This window comes from Oryctolagus cuniculus, chromosome 4 (genome assembly GCF_964237555.1).
Source record: "Oryctolagus cuniculus chromosome 4, mOryCun1.1, whole genome shotgun sequence".
NCBI classification, from domain to species: Eukaryota; Metazoa; Chordata; class Mammalia; order Lagomorpha; family Leporidae; genus Oryctolagus; species Oryctolagus cuniculus.
In genome coordinates this window covers 163761090-163775915 of record NC_091435.1, presented here as the reverse complement: position 1 = coordinate 163775915, position 14826 = coordinate 163761090, and the positions used below count along the sequence as shown (strand labels likewise).

Sequence of the window (14826 nt, the reverse complement as noted above, 5' to 3'; positions counted from 1 at the left end):
TACTTTTTTCCTTAATTTAAATTATATGTTTCTATAGTTAATCTGAGCAGTATTTTAAAAATTTCTGTAACAGATGCTTTACTTTAAATTATTTATGTTCATAGCTATTGCTGAATAGTAATTTGAAATGGTATGTATGAATGTTTCACGGTATATTAATATTAGAATATGAATTACAAAAGTTATTCAAAAATTTAAAATATTAGTAGAAACTGGGATGAACATTGAGCTAAGAAGTTAAGACTCCATTTGGGACATCAGCATGCCTTATTGGAATGCCTGTGTTTGAGTGCCTTCTTCAGTTCTGATTCCAGTTTCCATCTCATGCATATATCCTCAGTGCACAACAGGTGATGACTAACATCCCTGTCCCCTTGTGGGAGACCTGGATCGAGTCCTGAAGCCTGGCGTCTGCCTGCCCAGTCCAACTGATGTGGGCATTTAGGGAGCGAAACAGCAGCTGAGAGTTCTGTCTTTGTCCCTATCTCTCTGCCTTTCAAATAAACAAAAATTAAAAAACACATATATTAATACTAGATTCTAGTCTAAAACACATTATGTTTTTTTTTTATTTAAAGATTTTTTAAATTTTCTTTGAAAGGCAGAGTTACAGAGAGGCAGAGAGAGAAAGAGAGAGAGAAATGTCTTCCATCCGCTGGTTCACTCTCCAAATGGCTGCAATGGCCAGAGCTGAGCCAATCTGAAGAAGCCAGGAGCCAGGAGCTTCTTCTGGGTCTCCCAAGCAGGTGCAGGGACCCAATGCTTGGGCCATCTTCTGCTTTCCCAGGCTGTAGTGGAGAGCTAGATCGGATGTGGAACAGCCGGGTATTGAACTGGTGCCCATATGGGATTCCAGCACTGCAGGTGGGCCACTTTATCCTCTACACCACAGCACAGGCCCCAGCACATTACATTTAAAAAGGAAAGTTTACATTAGGAAACATTTTTTCTAGGGGCACTATTAGATATATAATCTATAAGGAATCTGTTTTGTTACAATAGAATTTTGAAAGTATGTTTTTTTGTGAAATTCAGGAAAAGAGAAAGATTCCTGTGTTTCCCAATGGATCTGCTCCCACATCGGGTGAGACTCCTAAAGAGGCCGCCCATCATGCTGGCCCTGAGCTGCAGAGGACTGGACGGTAGGTACAGACTGTTATCTTTTTGGGTTAAGGGGTTAATTTGATGAAAAAGACAAAAAAGAAAATTTACATGCATTAAACAGTAATTTTAATAATATGTATTGATCTTTAATTTAAAATGAAAATAATGGACCATATGTGTAGAGTGTTGCAGTGTAGTCTGTAGGTTAATTCCCATTGCCTGTATAAAAGATTTTTGAAGGTGTAGATGAGCCAAAGTTAAATTAGGTGTATAAGCATGGTTAAACCCTACTAATGATCTCTGGAAGCCTAGTTAGAAAAATTAAGAAATTACCTTTAGAATGAAGAACAGAAGTATTGCCAGCAGCAAACATTGCAATACAAAAGAGTATTTTGTAAAAGTATATAAATGTTAATGGTGTTCTTATACTGTAGAAAAAAAGCACTTGTGCTGGTGGTCATTGTGGAATGAAGAGATCTTAAATATTTGTTTATAAAACCAGGATATTTTATACAGATAAACTGTTATCTGTATAAATTTTAATGACATGGCTGAAGGGTATTACTTTATACAAGAAAGATAAGTAACTGATTTACTGAGTATAAACTTCAGAGTAGCTAAATTCATTGCCTCATGAAATGTCTCATTCTCTTTGCATATAATAGAGAATAAGACTCTGTCCCTGGGCAAGCAGTGCTAAGCTCCTGTTAGCTGGAGTTAACTTCCTCAAGTGTCACAGTGAGATAGGATTATTAACTGAAAGAAGTCGGGGCCTGCTTTGATCAGCTACCTGATAGCCTTCCTAAGTCATCTGTTAAGTAATCAATTACTGATTGGATAGTGTAGTTTCCTTTTATGGATAATGAGTTATATCTTTTATATTGCAAGCTGATTTCCCTTCCTGTCAGATTTTTTATAGGGAAACTTCTTGTCACTGTGTGTTTATAATTTATTTCACTGTTAATTTCAATACGTCAGAGTGGTAGAGTTTTCAACATTCAAATCTATTTGACAGTTTAAGGTTGATTAATTTGTTGGCCTATTTTCTTAAAGTTGGGATTTTTTTTAATGATCATTTTATAAGTAGCAAGCTTTTTTTAAATTATTGATTCAGTAGTGTTTCTGCTACTGTTCTTGTATTGTTGTACACACTGGACATAATTGCAGTAAGCTAGAAAAAACTCCTGTCCCTCATGGAGCTTTTACTTTATTGGAATGTTTGCAAGTGAGATGTATCCAAAAGTCTGATTTAAAAATAAAAGTTGAGTTAGTATGGTTTTGATATATAGTTTTTCATCTGGTAATTAAAACTTTAGTTTTACTACTGTGCATACTAGTTTGACTATATACACAGTAAATTAAATATAATGAAATAGTTTTTAAGGTTTTTTTTCTAGGTGAAAATCTGTATGATTAAATTATTCTTTCTATAACTTACTGAAATTATTTAATTTACTGCTTAAGCATCTGATCATAGCACTGTACATTTATATTAAAGAGTATTTGGATTATAATTGCCTTTCTGCTATTTCTGACAGTTGCCTTTAAGATTTATGATGTAGACAGTAATTAATAGAAATGCTTATGCACATTTTGTTGACTAGTTTTTTTATTGTACATTTCTTTGCATAGTTGTGTCCAAAATTGCATTTTACTCATAAACAATCATTTGCCTGCAGTCTTTTTAGTATATAGTCCATTAAATAGAGATGTTTCTGTTTCTTTTAAGTTAATGAGATCTACCTTTCTTGTGTCCTCAGTAGATTAGATTAAATGAGTTTGTCTTCTATGATTTATACTATGATTTAAGTTGGATTTTAATTTTTGTTGACAAGACAACTAGGCACCAGCAGTTGTATGTAGCCCATAGTTTTAGTTTGAAGTAGCTAGAATCCTCTAGTGTACAGTTTGACGAGTTTCATCTCACCTATTTAGGCTTTTTGGTGGTTTGATACTTGACATCAAAAGGAAAGCACCTTTTTTCTTGAGTGACTTCAAGGATGCATTAAGCCTGCAGTGCCTGGCCTCGATTCTTTTCCTATACTGTGCCTGTATGTCTCCTGTAATCACTTTTGGAGGGCTGCTTGGAGAAGCTACAGAAGGCAGAATAGTGAGTACAAAGATTGGTAGTGGCCAGGCTCTTAGCTCTTCAGAGGCAAGTGTCTGTATGCATTTGTCTCACTATTCGTACTTTTATTTGAAGAGTCCACCCACAGCGTGATTAACGTGTCCCCAATCAGACTTCCCCCAAAGGTAATTGCTATGGAAAACGTGGGGAAGCCATTTGAACAGGAGAAGATGCACAGTTGAGGTAAAAAAAAAAATAAGTAAAAATAAAAATTTTTTTATCCTGACTTGTTGGATGAATGGTTTTTATAAATTGAGTAAAAAGGCTTGTATTGTCTTTTGAAGGGGGTGGATTGTTGGGGAAACTGATGCACTGATTCTGGGTGGGTCATGGGTGGGGGGAATTTATCTGTGGTGCTGTCATAGGATTAGTTAGAGCTACATGGTTAATAACTCTTCAGCCCTGGCGGGTAGTCCCAGACTGGACTGTGGAAGAATAGAACATAATGGTGGAGATAATGGATCTTTGAAGTGGCATTTATGTTATTTCTGTTGTTATTAAATCTGTGTGAAAGTAGCCAAAGCTTTTATTTGGAAATATATCTAAAAGCTGCATCCATTCTTTGATATGACTAAATTGAGACTTTTTATGTTTTTCAATTTTTGGTGATACTGTATTAGGAGTATGGTACCTCATAAAATCTTGAAAGGCATTCTTTTTTGCTTATATACATTTTGATATCATTTAAATGAGGTGATTTGTAACTATTAAATTCTTAAGTATATTTAATATTTACTCTTATAAAAGGTTCAAAAAGCTAAATCTAAGTACTGATAATTATTCAGTTAAACTATTTCATGAGCTGAAATTTTCTTTGGATTTTGAATTTATTTAGATTCTCTTGACCTTATCCTTTAATCATTATATCAAAGGTATATGCTTTTACGATGTTGCTGTATATGCTTTCACAAATTGTACATGTAACTGGTGGTCCCTGTGGAAATGTGTTGTCTGTTACCATCATGGAAATGCTGCTGCTTTGCTGTGGACTGTCACTCACTGCCTGCTCCTCTCATCCTGTTTGACACCCTGTGCATGTGACAGTGCCTAGACACTGGAGGAACAGACAAGTGCAGGAAGATCACAGGTTTCCTGTCCTCAGGACTGCTGTCCTGAGTGGAGTGGATACGATAGTTTATCCACAGTCACTGTGTCACTGTGTGCTGTGGCTCATGGTGAGATGAAGGAGGAGCCGTAGGAGATGACTTCATAGACGCAGAGAAAGCAGGAGCTTCGGGCGGGTAATGATGTGTTGCAGGTGCTTTAGTAGGACTGCCAGCAGAAATGGAGCTATTAGGAGGTGCAGTTCCTGAGTGGTGAGGAGGAAATGGAAAGATTGGGAATCATTCATATACAAATGAGAATAGATGAGGCTAACAAGGGAGATAATTTATAGGGACAGAGGAAAAGATGAGAGAGAAATCCCCAGGATTTATGGAGCAGAGGAGGGATGGGATGGAAGAGGAAAATGACCTAGCAAATTAGACCGGGTACAGTCTGAGCTCTAGAAAAGGAATTAGGATATAATCTTATATAAACCAAATAGAGGCTTTGAGAAGAAGGGAAGGTCAGCAAGGAATGTTGGATTACTGAGTAGGGCTGTAGCAAGGTGTGCTCATGCATGTGTGTTTGAAGGGAAATAAAGGCAGGGCTTCTATTGATAGGTCAGTTGGAAACTTAGAACTGTGGGAATGAGGAAGGGAAGGCAGTGGAATTGGGTTGTGGTTTCTTTAGGGAAAGGCAAGTTTGAATTTGGGAATGAATGTAGAACCAAATCAGAAAGTATAAAATGCATGGGCCAGGGTAAGCACAGTTTTTGCTCTTTTGGTTTGGATAGAGGGGACGGAGTTGGGATGAAAGGAAGGTCTTCATGTGGCAGTGCCTGCGGGGGGAAGGGAACCTTAATTTTGTGTCCATCTGGCCCCTGTTAGCATTTCTTTAATTTGCCATCCCCTTGCTTCTCTTATTATTTTTTTGCTTTCTGCCTCTGTATATCATGTAGACATTTTTTCCTTTCAACTTGAGTTGCCTAAATTTGTTCCTAAATACATGTATTTTAAGTGATCTAAAGATTTTTATGATGGCTTAGCAGTGTCTTCTAAGACAAGCTTGTTTTCCCATGGGTAAGAAATCCAAGTTTATCTGGTCGGTTAACAAATATGGACACTTCATGTTGTCATAAGACAAATTTGTATGTGGGTTTGGTCCTGTTTTGATTTTAACAATTCACTTACACTTTGATTGCATACTACTATTTTGTGATTATGAATTCGAAAGGTGTTATTAAAGATATGGTGAAAATGGTGCCATTTATTGAGAGCACTTTTTGTACCAGGCACTGTGCTTGCTAGGTGTTTTCACAAACACTGTTTAAGATCTAGTCATGCTCACTCCCATTTGAAAATGAGAAAGCTTGGGCTCAGAAGTGTTCTTGTGGCCATGGCTCCGCACTCAGTAGTCCCCAGACTTCCACTTGAGATCTGGCTGGGAAGCCCTGCTCTTTGCTGCTGCACTGTCTCATTCAGGAGTGTTATTCCCTACAATCTTCTTTTCTTTGCCTTTACCAATTACGGGTTTTCCTTTCTGGATAGTGCATTCCAGTTGGCCCTGATGTTTGCGAATGGTAAACTATTTTTTCCTTTCTTTCTGATTCTGTTCCTTTGTGTAGTACATAGTAGATCATTGTCCCTCACCATCTAATGGCTGTTGTGGAACAATATTAGCGTACTGGCTTTGACTTAAAATTTCTCTGAGACTGTCATATTATTAGTAGTATTTGGTAAACTTTAATGAGATACATGATTTTTATGGTTGTTGTCAGTTTTTAAAGAGATAATTTTCTATTTCATTTATGCTAAGTACTTCCTTTTTTATCAGATGAATTTCTTTAAAATAAGTGGAAAATTGCTTTTTAGTAATCAGTTTGAGAAAGATAGGATCATGTGTTAATTTATCATCTGTTTGATGCTTTTTTGTTGCACCATTTTATTTAGTATATTTTTAAAATAAATTTTTTCAGAAATACAGAAGTATTCAAATAATACATATTGCTTTGTACTCACCACAGATTTAAGAAATAAAACCTCTATAGCTAAAACTGTTGATAAGTATTTTTGTTTTTTGGATGTCATACATATATTAGAGTGTTAGAGGTATATTTATGATGTATTACTTTTATTCATTTCTTTTTTTCCTTAAACAGAGTGCAATAGAGTCTCTTTTTGGAGCGTCATTAACTGGGATTGCCTATTCATTGTTTGCTGGGCAACCTTTAACAATATTGGGGAGCACAGGTCCTGTTTTAGTGTTTGAAAAAATTTTATTTAAATTCTGCAGGTAAGAGTTCTGTCCTTCTCACATGCGTTTGCATATATACACAATTCTGTGTTACGTTGTTGATCAACTCAATTAAATGTACATTATATATTTAATAGCTTAAAAAAGATGTGATAAATGTGTATATTTTCAGTATTTTTGGCCTACTTTGTTGTTGATCCTACCCTGGCCTCTACCAGTATCCCTTCCCCCATAAATTAAAAATAAAATTGTCTTTGAGTATAACAATTGATGGATTCGAATACTGACAAGCCAATTACTTGAGGAGCAATAAAAATTCTTTGTGCTAGCAACTTTTAATCAGTAAGCAATTTTTAATCTAAATTGTTTGTTAGGTGATATGTTGATCTTAACACTGTACTATTAGAAAGAAAGAGAGATGGATCTCGAGGTTCCTAGGCTGACTTTACCATTCACTTCTGCTTAACAGAGAGGGGATTGAGGCACAGAGTACAGGGTCAGTTTCCACCGACAAGGCTGTTCATAGTGTGGAGAAGAATCTAGGATACTGTAGCTAATAGACCCTGAATTTGACTTTTGATCTTTTTGTGTTATAAATGCAGTTGAATATTTTAGTCTGAAACAGCTTGGTGGTATTAAATATGTGAGTTATCCAACACTCTAGTTTCAATTCTCTTCTCACTAAACAACCTGATTCTACCTTTATGTTACATAGACTAGAATAGAAAGGATGAAATGACCTGAAGTATAGGCACTGGTAGTAATTTCTTATTTGAATGTGCAATATGAAATCGCTTTGCTTGGTAGAGATGGTGGGAGAGGAAGTGGCAGTGGTGATGGCGGTGATGTTGAGTTGTATGTGGTTTCTGGACCTCAGGGGGAGCCAGATCCAACTGTTCTCTCCTTGTGGACTATGTGTCTGTCACTCTTGGTAACCACTTTCTAAAGTGAGGTCTAATGATTTTGAAGTATTTGTTGCCCTGGTAGACTATTACTGTAAATTTTTATAGAAGTATAATTAATTAGCAGGTAGTCTTCAGTTGAGATGTAAAAACAAGTAGAGCTTTTTCTAGTCATTATTATTATATAATTTACTCTCTGCTAGGAATCACAAGTCTTTATATACTATTATTGCTTGCTACATAAATTTTCATGTACAGATACCATTCCACATATGTATGCTGATCTTGTCTACTTTTTTTATTTCTAAACAGAGATTATCACCTTTCCTATCTGTCTTTAAGAACCAGTATTGGTCTTTGGACTTCTTTCTTGTGCATTGTTTTGGTTGCAACAGATGCAAGCAGCCTTGTGTGTTATATTACTCGTTTTACAGAGGAGGCTTTTGCAGCTCTCATTTGTATCATATTCATCTACGAAGCTTTGGAGAAACTCTTTCATTTAGGGGAAATATATGCATTCAATATGCACAACAACTTAGATAAACTGACCAGCTACTCGTAAGTATTTCTGTTCCACCCTAATACTAAAATGTATTTTTGCAGAAATATCAAGCGTCCAAAAAAATGGCAGTTTTTGCAGTGTGTTGCTCACTGTGTCCAGCTAGTTACAACAGCTCAGTTAGCCACATGGTGATTGATGGGGTTTGTTTCAGATTAGATTTTTTTCAAAAGCAGCCATTAGGCATAAATATACTTGATCCAGTTATAGCATTTTTGTTCAATAAAACAGCTTTTTCAAGTGTGTGTTGTTTGGCTTTCTGATTGAATTGGATTGACCGGTTTGGGGGAATACATCCTTATTTATATTTTTTATCTGTATATATAAACACACACCTCACCTTCTTTTACTGGAAGTTACCTGTTCAGTAGTATATGCTATTTATTGGAGTATTTTCTTGGTGATAAGAAAAGCATGAAATGGAAATATGTTTAAACTCTGGAATAAAAAGTGATGTATAGCAGTTATAAAAGGTTGGCACATGCATTCAGTGAAAAGTAAAATTGGCTGTTAGAGTTAGTCATGCTGAAGAAGTTGCCTGTACTTGCAATCTGCTTGATGTAAATATGATACTCTCTGATGGACTTCAGGGTAGAAATGTGATTACCAAAAGAAAAGGATGCAGTTTGTCTCCTGTATACTTAACCCCAAATCCTGTACAATCCTCCTTCCTTCCGTGCCCTTTCACTTTCCTTCTTTCCCTGCTACTTTCCCTAGCTTTCCTGTATTCCCTCATCTTTGATGGGCAGAGTAAGGAGGGATATGAAAATTCCTCTAAGACACTGATTTATTTGAAAATGTTAGTGATACTTTTAACACGTTGATACAAAATGTATTACTGCTGTTTTTTGCTGTGTTTTCTTTTGATGAGCCCAGTTACTACAAATGAAGAACATTCATTCATCTAACATTCTGTGAGCACCAGCAGGGACCATGTTAGAAATTGTTCTTAAGTCATACCATAGTGTTACTTAATTGATAACATTAAAGCCCGTTTTGTGTGTGATGGAACTGTGGCTCCTGGAGGTTAAGACTGGCCTTAAGTAAACAGCTAGAAAATGGTAGAGCCTGGATGGCCTTCAAAGACCTCCTTCTTTCCTTTTCTCTGACATTTTATAATATAATTGGAAATATTCTTTTTTTTATTTTCATTTTTTATTATATGAACAAATATTTCTCTTTTTTTAAACCCTGACTTTTTTTTAAGATTTATTTATTTACTTGAAAGAGTTACACAGAGAGAGAAGGAGAGGCAGAGAGAGAGAGAGCAAAATCTTCCATCCATTGGTTCACTCCCCAATTGGCCGCAACAGCTGCAGCTGCACCCATCCGAAGCCAGGAACCAGGAGCATTTTCTGGGTCTTCCACGTGGGTGCAGGGTCCCAAGGACTTGGGCTGTCCTCCACTGCTTTCCCAGGCCATAGCAGAGAGCTGGATCAGAAGTGGAGCTGCCGGGTCTCAAACTGGCACCCATATGGGATTCCAGCACTGCAGGTGGCGGCTTCACCTGCTATGCCACAGCACCGGCCCCTTATTTTCATTTTTAAAAACCACATTTAGAAGTTTCTTTGCTTATGAGTATTTCTAGTTTTTGAAATAGTTCTGGATATGAAGTGAACTCTGATCGTATGACTCCTCTATTCCTGTCTTGGTGAACAGTTGTTTCATTCACATAACAATGAATAGTAAGACTAATGAAGAGTAAGTGGGAGTAGGTAGGGCTTGTAACACTACAAAGAATGGGGCCAGCATTGTGGTGTAATGGGTTAAGCCACCACATAAGACACTGGCATTTCATATTGGCACCAGTTGGAGACCTGGCTCTTCTTCTGATCCAACTCCCTGCTAATGTGCCTGGGAAAGCAGTGGAAGATGGCCTAAGTGCTTGGGCCCCTGCACCCATGTAGGAGACCTGGATGAATCTCCTGACTCCTGGCTTCAGTCTGGCCCTGCCCGAACTGTTGAAGCCAGTTGGGAAGTGAACCAGTGGATGGAAGAACTCTTTCTTTCTCTGTCTCTAACTCTTTCAAATAAATAAAATAAATCTTTAAATATCAAGAGTACACAGAATGAATAATAGTGTGACTGTTAGGAATCTATACATGTTGCAGGGTGTGAGGAGGCAGCCATAACTATGCTGATTGAGGCGATACAGTTTAGTGCAGAGTAGTCTTACTAAACATGGTGTCATCTTTGAAGAAAACAATGCGTCATCTCCTTCACCCCCAGGGATATATTTAAACATTTTATTGATATTCATATTACTTATATTTTATTTATATAACCCAAACCTGATTCTGTTCTGTTGTTTCTGATGTATTTTCACTTTCCTGTCTCCATGTCTTGCAACAAGGAAAAAGTTAAAAGCTACCACATTGTGTAATTGATTTACTAAAATGTAAACATGCAATGCAGAATTCTTAAATATTTATCCTACTCTAATTTCACAGATGTGTATGTATTGAACCTCCTAACCCTAGCAATGAAACTCTAGAGTTGTGGAAGAAAGAGAATATAACAGCACACAATATTTCCTGGGGAAATCTTACTGTTCCTGTGAGTATGATAAAATAATGGATTTTACAAAAAATGTATTAATCAAGTTCTTTAGCTTTGCTGATACCTTCATTTTCATTTTGATGAATAATGTATAGTATGCTTTCAATATATAGTGTGTGATTTTTACCAGTTAGTAGTAACCATTTTTCTGTGAGTCCTGCACTACAAAGTATAGGCTGTAAAAAATGAAGCTGGTAGGCAGGATGAAGGTATCTTATACTTGACTTCTGAGGTAGAATTGTTAAAAAGCTGTGAGCAGCTGGTTTCTAACTCCACTCAGATTGATAAATTTAAAGAAGTGCTTACTAGGTTTGTGGCTGCTTGCACTGGAATTTACAGTGACAGCTGCCTGTTCCATTTGTCCTGTCTTCTTGAACACTGCATTGAGAGTGCTGCCCTGAGTGTCTAGAAAACCATGCCTAACTCATAGAAACTGGTCTCAATCAAGGCCTGAGAGTTGGGAGAAAGGAAGGAGGAGAGAACCATGTAATGACTACCTGCTGTGTACTGTATACTATTACCTGTGGTTGGTTGGATTCTGCTGGGAAGTGTTCTAGTCCTAAAATATCCGTATTAGATACTTCCAAGGTTGGGACTTAGGGATAAAGATGTAAAGTGATAACAACAATCCCCATTAAAATCAAGATCCCTTGAGCTCTGGTGCTTTTTATATCATAAAGGCAACTGTAGGCATTGCTGTTTCATTAAAGGTGATAGCCCCTAACTGTATAATTGGGATATCATCTGAAATTTTATTCCTTTGATAGTTAAGCCTGTGCTATTCAATATAGTAGTCAATAGCCACATGTCTATTTAAGGTGAAGTGAATTAAAATCAGCAAGAAGTTCAGTTTCTCAGTTGACTAGCCATATTTCAGGGGTTCTGGCTGCTGTATTGGACAGTGTGGATACATAGCGTCTCTCTACCATAGAAAGCTACATTGGATAGTACTAATTTAAAGCAGTAAAAGGCATCAACTTAGTCTCTTGCTTTACTATTTTCTATTTAGAAAGTCATTTTGTTATGGAAGAGGAGTATTTAATCAAGATATTCAGATAAAAATGACTTTGTTAAAAAGAATTCATTTCATGTGGAATAGGATGTCTTGATATTACAGTTGTTGGTGTGTTATAGATATCCAGCAGGGTTATGTTAGACGTTTGGTTTGGTTTTGTTGTTTTGTCTTTGGTAATTTGAACTTTTATTTCCATGATTCGTTGAATGGATTAGATGTATTAATCTCAGCAAATGAAACTTGAAAATAGTGGACCTTTAGACATTTATTTTTTGGTAAACCTGAATTAGTTTTGTCAAATTGAGCTCCATTAGAATGTAAGTAAGAATAAGGATTTTGATGGCATGTGCCTTTATCAATTTTTGGTTGCCTTTTCATTATTTTTTTCTCCAAAAGGGCAGTCAGACTAAACTGTTTCAGTAATTGAAGGATACTATGCTATATCCATATGTTAGATATGTTACCTTATTGATTTTGTTGATTGGGGTATTACTGTAAATTTTATTTACTTTTCAATTGATGGTTCATGGACCAATAATTTCAATCCCAAGGTGTGGATTCCAGTTCAGAAAAGTTAATCATAGTCCTTATTAGTAATTTAAGTCTAGTCATCTTTCAGCATCAAAAGGATTTAGTAGTAATTTTCAGTCTGCTGCTTTTTTTTATTTTTTTTTATTTTTTGACAGGCAGAGTGGACAGTGAGAGAGAGAGACAGAGAGAAAGGTCTTCCTTTGCTGTTGGTTTACCCTCCAGTGGCCACCGCGGCCGGCGCGCTGCGGCTGGCGCACCGCACTGATCCGATGGCAGGAGCCAGGTACTTATCCTGGTCTCCCTTGGGGTGTAGGGCCCAAGTACTTGGTCCATCCTCCACTGTACTCCCTGGCCACAGCAGAGAGCTGGCTTGGAAGAGGGACAACCAGGACAGAATCTGGCGCCCCGACCGGGACTAGAACCTGGTGTGCCGGCGCCGCAAGGAGGAGAATTAGCCTAGTGAGCCGCGGCGCCAGCCCTGCTGCTTTTGTTTTAAACTACTTCTTTTTTTATTTAAAGATTTATTTATTTATTTGAAAGTCAGAGTTACACTGAGAGAGAAGGAGAGGCAGAGCGAGAGAGAGGTCTTCCATCTGCTGGTTCACTCCCCAATTGGCTGCAATGGCCAGAGCTGGGCCAATCTGAAGCCAGGAGCCAGGAGCTTCTTCCAGGTCTCCCCATGCAGGTGCAGGGGCCCAAGGACTTGGGCTTCTACTGCTTTCCCAGGCCATAGCAGAGAGCTGGATTGGAAGTGGAGCTTCCAGGTCTCGAACCAGTGTCCATATGGGAAGCTGGCACTGCAGGCGGTGGCTTTATCTACTAGGCCACAGCACCGTCCCCAAACTACTTCTTTAGAAAAAAGAAAAGATGGCAAAATTGTGGGCCAGCAAGAACACAGAGAAAACGTTTCACAAATAATATTCAGTGAGAGCCTTCATTAATGGGAATGTGTAATTGAAAGAAAGAAGTATATGAAATAACTTGACAAAATACTGTGTTTTGGTGATTTAAGTTACCTAGTAAATGAAAAGTACTATCTCTAAACTCAGTGTGAGTTTTGCAATTAATTGTTCATGTGTTAACAGTTGACTTGACACTGTCTTTTCTAAGTGAAACATAATTCTGTGTTTTAAAATTAGTTACATTTTAAAGCCAATGAAGTGCCCTATGAATTTATTGGTTATTTGAGAAAGCTTTCCCTCTTCTTTCTTTTCTCTAGGAGTGCAAAACCTTCCATGGTATCTTTGTAGGCTCAGCTTGTGGTCTTCATGGACCTTATATTCCTGATGTGCTCTTCTGGTGTGTCATCTTATTTTTCACAACATTTTTCCTGTCTTCATTCCTCAAGCAATTTAAGACCAAGCGATATTTTCCTACCAAGGTAACAGGAAATCTGGTGAAATGTTTTTGGTTTTCATTTCCTTTGCTTATTTCTGGGAATAAATTTGAAGCTACTACTTTATGCCACATAGTTATAAAGAAATTATTCATACTGAAAAATGTGTTTTACATATCTGAGCCCACAATAGAAAGGTAGCAGTTCCATGAGACATGGGTGGGTTACTTGTGAAACATGTTTCTTATCTTTTGGGAAAGAATTACGTACAAATGTATTTCAGTGATAACATGTCGTACTGTCCCGTGATGTATTTTATCTGAAAAAAGATATGAATTACTTAGAAAGTACACATGATGTCTCTATGTTTATATTAACCTAATCCCTTTAACATAGGTGCGATCGACAATCAGTGACTTTGCTGTGTTTCTCACAATAGTAATAATGGTTGCAATTGACTACCTTGTAGGAGTTCCATCTCCTAAGCTTCATGTTCCTGAAAAATTTGAGGTAAGGATTATAACAAGCAGCCATTGTTTGGAAATAACAAACTAGTGTAAAGTGAGGTACTGCCTCCTAAATAGTTATTTAAAAAATATGTGTAATTCTTCAAATAACTCTTTGAAAGGAAAAATTATGTACAAACTTTTCACATATAAAACATAATACCATAAAAAGAGATGAGTATAAAAGCTGATCCATTGGAGAGAGAATATTTTCCATGGTGAGGAGTTGGGAGCCATTTTAAAAATGCAGCTCTGTTCTTCTAGCTGAAATTCTTGATGTGCATTGAGAAAGAGAAGAAATCCTGTATTTCTTTAAAAAAAGTTCACCTAAGATAGAATTTATAGAAGTGGCAGAGAGACTTTAGGTAAATTTCTGATCTCTTTTAAACCATCCACTTCTAAAAGACACATAGTTTACTAAATGCACATATAATCAGTGACATGGCTCAAAAGGTGTTTTTTTTTTTTTTTTTTTTTTTTTTTTTTTTTTAAGATTTATCCATTTATTTGAAAGAGTTACATAGAGGAGAGGCAGAGAGAGAGAGAGAGAGAGAGAGGTCTTCCATCTGCTGGTTCACTCCCTAATTGGCCGCAATGGCCGGAGCTGCACTGATCCACAGCCAGGAGCCAAGAGCTTCCTCTGGGTCTCCTATGCGGGTGCAGGGGCCCAAGGACTTCGGCCATCCTCCACTGCTTTCCCAGGCCATAGCTGAGAGCTGGATTGGAAGTGGAGCAGCCAGGTCTTGAACTGGTGCCCATATGTGATGCTGGCGCTTCAGGCCAGGGCGTTAACCCGCTGTGCCACTGCACTGGCCCCAAGGTGTTTTCCCTTTTACCATACAAGCACAAGCAGAAGAGGAGGAATGAAAAGAATGACTATATGAAAATG

The 14826-nt window shown here is 37.3% G+C and overlaps 1 protein-coding gene across 16 annotated transcripts in view; it reads left to right on the top strand.

The window, feature by feature from the left end:
• SLC4A7 (solute carrier family 4 member 7) overlaps window positions 1-14826 on the top strand; it is a 104400-nt gene that overhangs the window by 67978 nt on the left and 21596 nt on the right. For all 16 annotated transcript variants that reach the window (XM_070071619.1, XM_070071614.1, XM_070071617.1 and 13 more), the window contains 7 exon segments: window positions 1036-1142; window positions 3040-3214; window positions 6435-6568; window positions 7744-7989; window positions 10441-10546; window positions 13315-13476; window positions 13828-13941. In XM_070071619.1, coding sequence (XP_069927720.1) covers window positions 1036-1142; window positions 3040-3214; window positions 6435-6568; window positions 7744-7989; window positions 10441-10546; window positions 13315-13476; window positions 13828-13941 — 1044 coding nt within the window.